The sequence below is a fragment of the Atractosteus spatula genome, chromosome 4 (assembly GCF_055471065.1).
Source record: "Atractosteus spatula isolate fAtrSpa1 chromosome 4, fAtrSpa1.hap1, whole genome shotgun sequence".
NCBI classification, from domain to species: Eukaryota; Metazoa; Chordata; class Actinopteri; order Semionotiformes; family Lepisosteidae; genus Atractosteus; species Atractosteus spatula.
Window position 1 is genome coordinate 6928257 of NC_142709.1, and position 13345 is coordinate 6941601.

Genomic DNA, 13345 nt, shown 5'->3' on the forward strand with positions numbered 1-13345 from the left:
TATATCTTGAAAGTAGCCAGAGGATCGGCTTCAGTGGCTTAGCTGAAAAAGCAGACCTCGTCAGCCTTTTCTGTTGATAAGCAATTGAAAATGCTCTGCCAAAATATTTATTGTTATTGAGCTAAACATAGCTAGAAAACTCGTTTCAACACTGGAGCAGTGACTTTCTTTGTTTGACTGTGATCTCCATCATGAAGAATGGATCTGCATTTCAACACTAAAGACTGAAGCAGTAATCCCTCCTAGGACAGACACTTCAGTGCTCACTTTTACATGACATGTAAGGTACTGACCTGCTCACTCTTTATAAAACGTTAACTTTCTAAAGCTGCATAATAAAAGCCTTGGTACACACGTAGCTAAGCGACAGTTTTAAATTCTGACCGTTGTAGTTATGCGAATGTTTGGTTTATGAACTTATGAACCTGTCCGAACGTACAATGGAGAGATGGAAAACCTACTTTACAGGACCCAGAGACACACAACGCAACAGTACAAAAACACAAAGTTTCTCCGAGTACGACACCCATCCACCGACTTCTAGATATTTTGACTTCTGACTTCTCATATTTTGCACGTACACAGATTAGAGTTAATGTTAAAGGCTAGGGCTCGTGTTTGGGTTACGCGTTTAGTCAGCTGGTTGTCTGTACGCTGTACTCCCTGTGTGGAGACGCCTTTTATATTCAACTGTTGTATAAAAAAATAAAATAAACCGATTAGATCCCACTTACCTTTACATACTATCAGCTTACGTTTTAAAGCGTTTTGCCTTTCCTATATTAAACGGTCCACCATTAGCTGCTACATAAAAAAATATTACATGATCTCTTCATTGCCCAGACACGAGAACCCATTTTCCAACAGAGTAACAGTAACACAAACATACCAACTTCCGGCGAGCACAAATTTGAATCTTTTTTTTTTTCACAAATTTGAATCCTCCCTCCAAAAAGATTCTGAATGACAACTTCCGCCAGGTTCCGCGCGAAGAGTTATGGGACAGGCTGAACAGACGGTGTGTAGCGGATGCATTGTGATCACTTACCTCTGACTGAGCGGGTTTCAGCTGTAAAGATGGAAGAAACACCGGAATCAGTGGTGTGGTGCAGACAAACTGTCTTTTCACATTTATTTAAAAAAATGTATCACTAATACGAATATTTGTGTATAGCAGAGAATTTTTTTTCCCTCCCTGAAATTGCTCAACTAGCTGCTTAAACCCTGCCTTTGTTGACATTCGCAATGTGGAGGAGAATGGGGTTTAATTCTTCAGGCACATGTTCCTGTGACAATAAGGGTAGCATTAATCACCACATTGCAGCTTGATCGTCACATCTCAGAGGCTAAACAGAATTGGGCTCTAGGTAGTGCCGGGTTGGGAGACCACGTTTGTGCTGCAAGGTGGTGTGGGAACCATTCTTATTACGGTAACGAATTGTACTGTATCTCTTTTCCGTCGTCTGAGATGAAAACTAAGGTCCAATAGTAAGCACACAAGCAGAAAAAAAAAGTCAAATGTATTTTGAAGTTGTGAAAGGTTCCTATGTGCCCTAAGTTGTGCAGAGTATTAAATCTTTAGATAAAGGGCATTTCTGTATTTTTGTTAACCTGTATGATGAGTACATCAATGCTCAGTTAGATTTTTTCCCATTAACTTACTGTTCACTCTTATGTTGGGACTCTACAATATTCCACAAGAATCTCAACGTTCATCACCTGTAACATGCTGCTTAAATAAGGTGTATTTTGATTTTATGAGTAAATTAGGGGTCACTGTGGAGTTTACTTAGAAAATGGTCTGTGGGCCAAGAAGGGCTGTGGCTTTAGAAATAAGAGTAGACATTACATTTATAATGGCAGAGCTCTGAATGGAATATTTATAAAGAAATGACAGGGTTTCTTGGATATAGGTTCAAATCAACAACCTTTATTAGCACAACCGCAGAATTCCAGTGTTGCCAAAGCATATACAATCAATACTGCATTTACAGCATATACATATTATTGGACATTTACTTACGTCACATAAAACAGAATATTATTGAGAGATAGGAGCACTGTCTATGCTTCAGGCTGTAATATGAGATCACACAGTGGGCTGACAGTTTTATTTCAATTCCTCCTCTCCCAGTAGGACTGGGAGGTGTTCTGATTCTAGCAGGTGTGGGAATTCTGGAATAACATTTTTTTAATATGGGGAAAAATGTTTGTCTAATCCCAGCCTGTCCTCTTTTGAGATTTCATTACACATACTAAGGACAGTATATTGGCCAATGGCAAAGGCAGTATGGCGTACAAGAAATGCTACGGTTTCTTTATAACAAGAATATCAAAATGTTTTTAGAGCAATCAAAATATTTTTATTTTATAACACATTGTGAAGAACAATATTTTAATGTGATTTGCAGAGTATAAATGTATAGCACAAAAATACATTAGGTACAACAAAATCAGTATTATAATGGTAGAATAAAATGAAATACAGTTGTACCCAGTACATAACATTTCTACTTTAATTCGTGGGTTTTAAATAAATATTTTCTTACATTTTGAAAAATATCATTTGTATAATCCTGCTCATGTACAGTATAGGTCCACCTCCATAATTAAAATAAAAAATTGAAATCTGTCATGCAGTCTGATATAGAACAAATAAGGCAAAATGTAACTAATCTTTAGTTTAATCACCCAGATGTTAAACCAACAATGTCATTCCGCATTTTCAAGTTTATGTGTGATGAGATAATGTTGCAAACTAGAAATTAAACAAAAAGAGACTTTGAGGCAGATTAGCCTTTTTGTTAAAAAAAAATAACCAACTAATTTATTAAATCAGTTTACCATTTTCTGTATTATGTTTTAAACATCCAATTTCAAGTGCCAGCTAAGGACAGAATGCTGGGACACAACTATGGGATAATAAATAAAAATGTTGGATTTCAGGTAATAAAATTCATATTGGTCATTTGATATCTTGCAAATATAAAAAAATACCAGCCCCATACCAAAGACCTTTACCAGCCCCAAACATGTTTTCCGTTATGTCAAGTCACTCTCGCCACCTTCTTAGTTTACTTCCATGTCAAAACCTATTGGTACTGCTCTAAGCGATCTGGACGTCCTGCACTGTAGATTGTATTTGAATTCCAGAACTTAGAATCGTACTTCACATTTTCATTCAGTCAACTACTGGCTCGAAAACGTGTTCTTCCCAAAGGAGGCTCAATCTTCAAGGTACAAACCCCTTTTCCCAAATTTCACATGGAAGACGGTTAGTATTATAGCTACTATCAAGATGACACCACCCGTCACTGTGTAGGCAATGGGAAGGAACCTGTTCTGACCACCAAACCAGCTCACCGTGGAGAGGATCACAAGCTTTTTGCCTTGAAAATATTTTACAGGAAAATCTGAGTTTCCAAAGGTAAGGGAAATTCGTTTTATGTGTATTTTAAATTTTCAGTTTTCAGCCATTGGAGGCTACAGTCTATGTTTTGCATCTGATATTCTGTACAGGAGGGGATTAGGATCCCCCCAAAAAAGACACAGTGAAAATGAAAGAATCGCAGTATACTGTAGACTATTTTTGACACAGTGTGGTTTTACCAGAATTGCATCGCTTAAATTACAGTAGATGGAACATGTTTCATCACTGGTGACTTACTTTTTAGTTTAAATTAGGTCTTGTAATTATTGTAGTTTTATCTTACAACATTAGAATTTAATAATCTAACGTAATAACATAAATAATGGTTTATAAGAATATTTTCAGGTAAGGAAAAGGAAAGGCTTTACTTAATATGAATAAGGTTATTTATTCATATAACATGATACAAAGTCAGCCAGAGAGAAAATTCTAATTGAAAGTGATTGTGATCCTTTGAGAGTTTTCTGTATTGACTTATAATAAGCCAGGATATTAGAACTGAAAACCTAGGCCTGCCACTTACATTTTACTACTTACCTGTGCCTCAGAAAACCCCAAAAGTCTATTAAAAAAACATTAATAAAGTTTTTGCAAAAATAGAAGTTTTTTAGCAATTTGAAAATAACCTATATAACTGTATTCAGACCTAGTGTAACTACATCTTCCTAATTGCTTTTTGTAACTGGAGAATTAATTATGTCCACATTGCAATAATTCACATTTCAAATGTGCTTGGAACTTGTACAGTATGTGACAAAGGGAAGAAAAGATGATGAAACTCTTTACTGAAGGATACTGTAGGAAATCTGGATGCTGTAGTTTCCTGCGGGGAGTCCATCAGTGAATGCTGCAAAGCGGTTCAGTCTGCCATAGAGTTTCTTGAAATTCGGGAATGCTGCCTCTCTCATCCAAACAATGAAATCATCATTTACAAAACCATCGTTCTTGGTGTCTGCTGGATCCAGCTCAAAAACTGGCTTCTGCCAATAGAATGGCTGACTTGTTCCTGAATTAGAGAACCCAGAAGGACATTATTAGGACTTGCTTTCAATGGCTGAGTGACAGTTCACATGTGACTCCTGACACACAGATCAAACAAATGTGGAGCTCTTTCTACAAGGATAAAACCAAGCAATATGGGAGAACTTCATGTTTTAACCTCTGGAAAATCCTTCCCTTGAATCATGACAGAAAATATAAGGAGAGTATTAGTGTTTTTCATACTACAATTGGAGAAAAAAAAACTTTCTTGCTTTTCAAAATGTCTCTAAAAAACGTCACATTATCTGCTCTATGGTTTTGCAATTACAAATACTTCTTCCCTGCTGTTGGATTCAGCTTTGTGTATTTCTCCTTCATGTAAATCATACTGAAATAACATTGTACCCTGTAATGTATTTTATTGCTCTCAATACCTGAAATGTATAAAAATTCACAGCAGCAGTAAAGAAATTCAAAATGTATATTTAACAGTCTAAGTTCATGCACAAAGGTCTGAATGTTTAAGGAGTTAACTGAAGGTTTCTGTAGAAGTTCTAATTGAGAGCTGTCTAAATACAAGACCGTTGTCATACTTCATGTTGAAAACACATGATCAAGGTACACATTTATGGTGAAAAGGCAATTCTGGACAATTTGTAAACAGATGGCTTTATCTGCAATACAGACCTGCAAAGACAGCAGAAAGGCTTTCATTATATGGCCCAGGGTTCCTAAACTTCACATTTTTGTCAGTGTACCATGCAATCCCAGTCCGCAGGAGAGGCACAGACATGGCCGTCCCTTCATTAGGGTGGAAGGCAAGCTGAAAGGAATCTTAAAAAAAAAAAGGAGATCACAGGCCGTTGCTCACCGGCTTAATTTGTGAAGTAAGATATTAGAATCGAATCCCCGAAATCATAATGTTTACATGTACTAAATAAACACTGATCAACCAAGAATCTGTGAAATACTTTTGAGAAAGTCTGAACAAGTTCGGCAGTACTTTTTCTGAATCAATTTTAAGTCACTGTAAAAATTGCAGTTTTTTTTCTTAACGAACGTGTATTACATTTTCAAAATGGACCGTGGAACTCACCGTTGAACATGCTGTTTGCAATAGCTCCACAAGGTGCAATGGGAGTGCCATTTTTATATTTGTCGAATGGTGCACAGGTGCTTGATGGATTCTGAATTGGTAAAATACGGTTAATAGTGTTATATAAAAATTTAGTCGACTTTACCCCTTATCTATGCCTCAGAAATACCCAAATTTCTATCACCAATTATAACATTTCTGATGAACTTCACAGATATCTGTTAAACTGCAATCAGAACTAACTTTTCCTAGCTGTGTTTTGGAACTGGAAAATAATAATAATAAGATAAATGTTAATTGTGGGAGGAAGTTAATTGTGCTATAAATATTGTAGATGTGAAGTTGAGATCTAAATCCAAATTTATCATGAGGCATACTGTATTGGAAAATACTGTTTTTTTGTTTCATACTTTACATGTATTTACATTTTAATGAAAACACAGAAAAATATATTCCTCTCCTTATAATAATAGTACTGAATAATCTTGATTTTACAGCAACACTAATCTGAACTCACAGTTTAATTAAAATGGTTTTGACAATGATGACATTTTACCATCTTAAACCCTTTAGAGGCATGAAAGCAATGGGCTCAGGTATCGAGACACCTATTCCAACCATCATAAATAGCTTAAAAGATCACACTCAGAATAATAAGAAATAGTTATACAAGGCAGCTTGGATTCCACTACTTTTAAACAAGATGAAAACATAGTATATTTTAATGAACAATAAAAAAGCAACAAATTGTTTTTCATCACTATATCAATAAGCATTTATGTCATAATGTTATAAGTAGTATGTGTAATAAACAGATAGGGTTGTGAATTGTTTAAGTGGTATTGTCCCATGGGATATTAACATGGAGAACTGAGTTAAAAATACATAAATTGGTATAAATGGTCATTAAATAACGTTATTTTAATGAACACAAGAGCAGAATGCCATGCTGGAGTACTTCTCTGGTGCCTATAAGCAATGAAGATGACCTGTTTGTGAGAGAAGTTGTCCAGACGATGAGTTGTTCAGATTTCAAAATCAGCAGGCTAGTCCAAAGAAACCAGGAGCCCAGCTCTTTAAGGGGGGGAGTAAGTTCTTGAAGAAAGACGGTCCCAGTACAACATTCTGATCCATCTGTGTAATTGTTTTCGGACTGCTTTGAGTTACAGCACAAGACATTCCAGGAAGAACTGACCCTCACATCAACAGAAAGACCATAGCTCAGTATCTGCATAAAAATTAACTTTATCCATTGTATTAATTGTAAAATTAATTTTCTGCAGGAAAATGATCTGTATGCTTGTGGGCATAACATTGAGAGCTCAGAGATTAAATAACCCTCTTTTGTGGGCTTGAGAGACAACAGTGAGTGCTCCTGTGCTTTATTCACCAATGACTGGCATTTTGTCTTGAGACCTGACAAAAAAAACTGTCTCAAGACAATCCATTTGATGTGAGTTGATGTGAGAGAAATATCCTTTAACACAAGAATGACTTTAGGACAACTGTACTACTCAGTTAAAAAAAAAAATCTTTGATTTCTGCAAGCCAATCTTAAAGTGTTTGATCTCCTGTTAGGACTATGCAAGGCCACACAGTTCTTGGACTGCAATGGCACAGCATCAAGAATATTAATGTGTTTGTCTGACCAGTTTTATCCCCTGACAGTGTATCTGCTGTACCACCTCACTAGTGTCATAAACAGGAGACAACCGTGAAAGGACCATTTTCACCAACTGGCTGAAGCATTCCACAGCAGCCTATCCAGATGGTAATCAGGTCTGTGCATTCATGCTGCAATTTTCATCCAATGTCATATTATACAATTGCTGTGCTTGCTTTAAGAATAAGAAGGGTTGCAAATGAGATGGAGCTGTTTTGCTCATCTAGCCTGTTTGGTAGTAGACAGTAATTGATCGATCCAAGGATCTCATCCAGTAATTTGCTGAACAGCTTCAACGACATGGCTGGGTAGCTTGTTCCTTACTCCCACAAGCCCAATGTAAATAAGTGCTTCCTGTTCTCAGTTTTAAATGTACTTTCCCATAGTTTTAACCTATGCTTCACTGTTAATTCTGAAGATGTCCATAGGGTTAAATACTTTATGTCAAATTCTTTGAGGATTTTGAATACTTGATTCAGGCCTCCTTGTAATCTTTTCTGTTCAATATCTGTTTTAGTATTTTTTTTTTGTTTTTGGTGTGGGACATTCCTTTTAGTATTTCATTGCTTTTCTCTGATTCCAGATATCTTTTTTGTATCACGGCGTACACTATTCTACTGTAAAAAAGGTCTTGGAGATTATACAATTTTAAGTTGCCTTCCTTGATTTAAATTATGCACTTGTAACTGTATAACTGATGATTCTGTTTTGCCTTTTTATTGCCTCCCTACTTTGCCTGGAAGATGTAATGAATGCATCAGTTCTTGTGCATCAGTATATCTCCTGCGACTGTTTTGGAAGAGAAAGACTAGGTGGATGGAGGTTATGAAAATATTTTTTCTACGGTATATCTGAAACAACAAATATAAGTGTCAATTAAGAAAAAAAAAGCATTCTTGTGCTGAGGTCTAAATCATACACTGAGAGGCATTAATTAGTAAACAAATGAGTACAGGAACCATTAGCATCTGTTGTCATTTTAAAGGCACTCTGTACAGAAAGAAAACTTACTCGAAGACATGAAGATTGAGAAAAGCTGTACGTAGGTGGTTTAAATTAGTCAGATAATGATAAGAACTTACTTTTAAGTTGAACGTACGACCTACAAGCTGTGCATCGTCCCTTGAGTCCATGTATCGCCGGAGGTTTTGATGGAAGTTGATTAACCCATAGTAGACATACACATCACCCTGAAAAGTGAATTGACCATACAGCTGTATAACCATCTCAGATGGTTGCAAAGCAACCTACCTCAGTGGTTGTCATAATTCTGTCTGACACGGCCTCATTCTACAGATCCTCATATTCTACAATGAGAGCCACTTTTATTTGTAGCTTTGCCTTTCTGTAGTTTCTTCTGAATATAACAACTAAAGAATTTAAAAAAGAAAAACACATTTACTGTATTTGAATGGTCACTCCAGTGTTAGGTTCTGTGCTGAGAGGACTATAATTTGATTACTTACAACAATTTTCTCTGGGAGAGAGAAGGTGACAGTGCATCGACAGTCTTTGGTTGAATTCAATCTGTTTTCACGTAGTTCATAGCAATCAGAGCAGTTACCTGTGTTTGTATAGTCAATCTGGAATAAAACAGGTGCAAAAGAGTCTTACATTAGCCAGAACTTTAAAAGCACAACATAAGTGACTGCATTACAATTCCAATTAATTCCAATTTAATTCTATTTTCTGTCAGTTGTGGTAAGAAGCACAATCCTATGTGGACCCAATCTGTATTTGTTCTACAATAAATATTTATATACAGTTCCATCTAAATCTATTGATACCCCTGATGAAATAGGGACAATAAACATCAAATAACTGAAAGATTTATATAGTTCCCTCCTCAAAAATTCTGAACTTGTTATATACAGATAGTAATCTGAATAGTGTTGCAGAGAGCAAAATCATATTTATCATAATTAATGTTAGTAAAAAAAAAGAGGGTCACATTTATTCACATCCCTGTAGATAGTATTTTGTATATCCTCCTCTAGTAGATATCACTGTAACTACTGTAGATACATACTTGATGCATAGTAGTGTGCTATAGGATTCTGGCACTTCAGAGGGGACATTTCTGAAGACGAAGAATTACTCTAAGATCTTCCGATCCTTTGGTTTCTGTTAGTGAACTGACATCACAGTTCAAATCATAAATGTTCAATTGGTTTTAGGTCTGGAGGTTGAGATTGCCATCTAGAATGTATATTGTGTGTACAGCAAACCATTCCATTGTCAAGTTACATTATGCTTTCCATCACTGTCATGTCGGAGGGTCCATTTTGCGCCAAGCGTGAGCTTCTTCTTATATATAACCTGCTATGTGTTGGATTTCATGATTTCCCCAGTCTTGACACAGGCTCCAGGACCTAGAGATGTGAAACTACTCTAAAACATAATAGACCCCTATGTGATATTTGACAGTGGACATGAGTGCTTTCTCAACACAAACTTCAATTTTTATGCCAAACAAAACACTGATGAGTATTTTCAAAAAGCTCAATTTTCATTTCATTTCATGTGAAAATAAGACATGTTTCTAATTATCATTCAGATCTAGTTTAGCAAATTCAAGTCTCCCCTTCCTGTGCTTTGCCTACAATTTCTAAATTGTTCCTGTCCTGCCTGGCTCCAGGTGCAGGCCGACCAGTCTCTGTATATCTGTATCCCACTACCCCTGGCGTGTGATGGCCTTGCTCTCAGGTCTGTAACGCCTCCAATCTCGCCCTCACGTACCAGACAGGTGACATAGCGTAGCACAGTGCCTATAGAAATGTACACACACTTTCTGAAGTAACACATTTTGTGGCCTAACAGCCTGAAATCAAGAAACTTTCAGTTAGAATTTTACTTTGAATTACTCATTGTAATACACATCTCAATACACCTCACAGTGAAAACAAGAATCCTCAAACATTCTAAAAGGTAAGTGAAAACCTAGAAAAATGATAAGTATACATACACACCCCTGAATTAGTACTTGATGGAAGCCCCTTTTGCTTGAATTGCAGCCATAATTCTCTGTGATTTGAATAGGTCTGTATCTAATATGAGATGTGCGTAGGCTAAAATGAGGCAAAGTTGACCGGTTCTTACCTTAATCTCGTGGGTTGCAGCAACAGTGACAAGCAGCCAGGCCCCAGTGAGAACACACAGCACTCCGATCAGGAAGAAGAATGGCAACACAGTCTCGGCAGTAAGAGAGGGAGACCAAGCAGGAAGCTTCTGCTGCTTAAAGGCTGTGCTGTCAGGGCGCCTTGCAATATTGTCCTTTTCTTTCGGCATATTCCCCACACCTGCAACTTTGCAACTCTGCAAACTGTAGAGCTTCAAATCCTTAACTGAGATAGTGTGTCACAAATTTGGCAGTATGTTTTCATACTGCGTCAGCAGCAAGGTAAAAGTGTTGGGAAATGGGACTGTTACTCATTAACCAGAACTACAGTTGTGTCCTTCCTCTTTCCTCTTTTTTTTTTGGACAGCCTTGTTTTAAAGAAACATAGGCTCTTTTGTTCTCTCTCATAAAAGAAAAAGATTTAATTTATACATTAAGATAGAAAAAAACGATTTGGTAAAAACTAAAATCTATTCCTGTCACAAGGGTTTAATAACTGCAAACAAATTCTGCAGACAAAAAAATTCATTTTGCAAGATCATAGAGAATGTGATCAAGATATTTTGTCATAGTCACAAATTTTTAACAATATAAGATAATCGCACTGTGAATGAGTGTCTTTAATGCATTAGCTGAAACTATGAACGAGCTGTTCACTAGCTTGTAAATTATAGTAATAAAGTTCAGGCACACAGCACTCCCTCACTTTGGAGAATGGCTATAACTCCAAACATCAAAAGAATGATATTTTTACCAAACGATACACAAGAAAATCTAAGAAAATACAATAACCGCTACACTGATACTACTGTACAACTGATAATACTGATAAGACAGTGATCGGTTATTCTGACTTAATGGTCTTGTTATGTCAGTGTATGTAGCACAATCTTTTTATTGAATCATCGTGAAACATGTGGTACATGAGATTACTAGACAAAATAAACAAACAGATCACTTGTTTGGGATTGGTTTATTTTGCTTCCATAAACATACATTGGTATTGAACAGTATAAAAAACAAAAACAAATGGCTGTTTAAAATGTTCTATTAAGGATTGTACGTAAATAAAATACTACATACAGTATTCTGCATTGTTTGGGAATCAGCAAACTGGAGGAAAAACTTATATCAGTATTACTGTTGATATGAAATTTCTTAATACAGTCCCAATTTAACTGTTCCAGCCTTACAGGCCTGAATGATGCCAGTTTCCAGAAGCTTCAGCATTTCCAATCTGACCTAAAAATCAGAACAAAAGAGAATAGGTAGAAACACTACCAAACGTGCATCTGCTTGTGTACATGTGAAAGTGTTTTGACATTGAATGAATTGCTACCTTACATAGACCATGCTGAGAACAGACAGCCACATTATAATTGCTTGCTTCGTTATGTTTTTTATTTATGCACAGGCTTCAGCTGCTAACACTCTAAGAGATGGCAAAAATGAAAATGGCAAGTGATGGTAGGGAACACTCATGTACAGTATGAAATTTCTGTTGTTCCGTGCTCTTAAGCATCAGCATTTAGATTTATTACCCGGAGGGCTTATTTGGGAGACACAGTGCATTGTACAGTTTTATATCGTTTTAGAGAAACATTGCTATTTTTGGTAAACATTTTTTCTAGACATTTACTGATTTTAACAAAAAAATACATTCAAAATGACCACTTAAAGGTAAAATGTACAAGACTACATCTTTTAGTTGGTGGTATATTTAGTCATAATGGTAAAAAAATATATATGTGATAAAGATGAGGTAAATATTATGGGAATTTTACCTCACTCCCTTTAAGCTCCCCAGTTCATACTTAACATTTACCAGGTATATTTCCTTCTCCTTTATAGCCAGGTTATTATTTACTGAAGATAAGGTAAGCATCCAGCGGTCTTCACAGTAAGCCAATATTCTTTTGTTTAATAAAAAAAAAATCACACCTCAATAGAATGAATGTGCAAAGTCCAGTCAGTCAAATATTTACTTCCTCTTTCTTTCCACATGGAAAGAAAAAAAATGTTCTTTACCCTCTGCTTAATTGGCTTGTAGGTTTATAAAAATTAGGTGCTCAAAATCCTGCTGTGCTTAAAAGTGACATTTTTGTATTTAAGATACAGAAGTAAAAACATTAACTGTAATCATGACAGGCAGAATCATACCTCGGGTATGTCAGCCAATCGTCTCAGCTTCTGGTCCCTCCAGTTCCAGTCTACCACCACATACTTCAGTGCGTTCAGAGTCAAGCCATCTGTAATACATTCAAAAACAAGTCTCAGGGAGACTCAGAGGCCCCTTAGTACTTCCTTCTGTTTAACAAGAGCTCTGCTCTAGCCTTGCTTTTCAGGCATTTCTTCATACAGGATGGGCCTTACGTCACAGTTTGTTTAAATTCATTCATGTTAACGTGACACTCAGGAATGTTTTCTTTATTATATGTGTACTTTACAGCAAGCTGCCAGGAAATATATGGCAAACATCCTTTTTTTATTCAAGGACATTTTGATTTTCAGCTTTGCGCTACCTTGACGTTTACCCTAAGGCAGGACATATTTTTGCAGAGAGTTGGTAAAACTGAATGTTTCAAAACTGAAGCACAAACACAGTTCCACCAAAAGATGGCAGTACATAATAGCTCCTGCTGATTAAAACCACACTTTTCAGCTTTCTAATTGGGTGTCTATAAACTCGGACCTTGTGCTGTCCTTACATTACTCATTTAAAAAACAACAAACAACAGCTGTATTTTGCTTCATGAAGGAAGACCAGGAAAAGGTGTCTTACCTTTCTCTATCAGAGCTTTAATTCTCCCAGGGGTTCCTACCCCGATGTGTGCCACACTTTTTTCCAGCTGCTGCATTTGTTGTTCTACCTGAAAAAAAATGTGTATAAATGTGGAGAGGTTTGTATTATAAAAAATAAAAAAAAATTGACCCAAAATAAAGGTTTTGCATTACAGGTAAAACTGCAAACTAAGATGTTTTGTGTTAGTTGACTGTATACTGAAACAATTCAGAAACAAAAATGTTCATCCCAAATTACTCAGTATACAATTCTGT

At 36.2% G+C, this 13345-nt stretch overlaps 2 protein-coding genes across 6 annotated transcripts in view; both read right to left on the reverse strand.

Annotated features, from left to right (window-relative positions):
- Positions 1 to 1910: 1910 nt before the first annotated feature.
- cdc50c (Cdc50 family member C) lies at positions 1911 to 10626 on the reverse strand. Its single transcript, XM_088914306.1, has 7 exons — positions 10270 to 10626; positions 8637 to 8753; positions 8253 to 8360; positions 5508 to 5598; positions 5099 to 5245; positions 4227 to 4436; positions 1911 to 3413 (listed from the first exon to the last, which is right to left on the reverse strand). The coding sequence occupies exons 1-7, from the start codon at positions 10456 to 10458 to the stop codon at positions 3226 to 3228; spliced, it is 1050 nt and encodes a 349-aa protein (XP_088770432.1). The 5' UTR covers positions 10459 to 10626; the 3' UTR covers positions 1911 to 3225.
- A 619-nt stretch (positions 10627 to 11245) lies between these two features.
- Positions 11246 to 13345, reverse strand: part of cmss1 (cms1 ribosomal small subunit homolog) — a 132235-nt gene continuing 130135 nt past the window's right edge. For all 5 annotated transcript variants that reach the window (XM_088913814.1, XM_088913812.1, XM_088913811.1 and 2 more), the window contains 3 exons: positions 13071 to 13158; positions 12449 to 12537; positions 11246 to 11530 (listed from right to left, as the gene is read on the reverse strand). In XM_088913814.1, the coding sequence (XP_088769940.1) occupies positions 11447 to 11530; positions 12449 to 12537; positions 13071 to 13158 (261 nt within the window). In that variant the 3' untranslated portion in view covers positions 11246 to 11446. The remainder of the gene's footprint in view (positions 11531 to 12448; positions 12538 to 13070; positions 13159 to 13345) is intronic.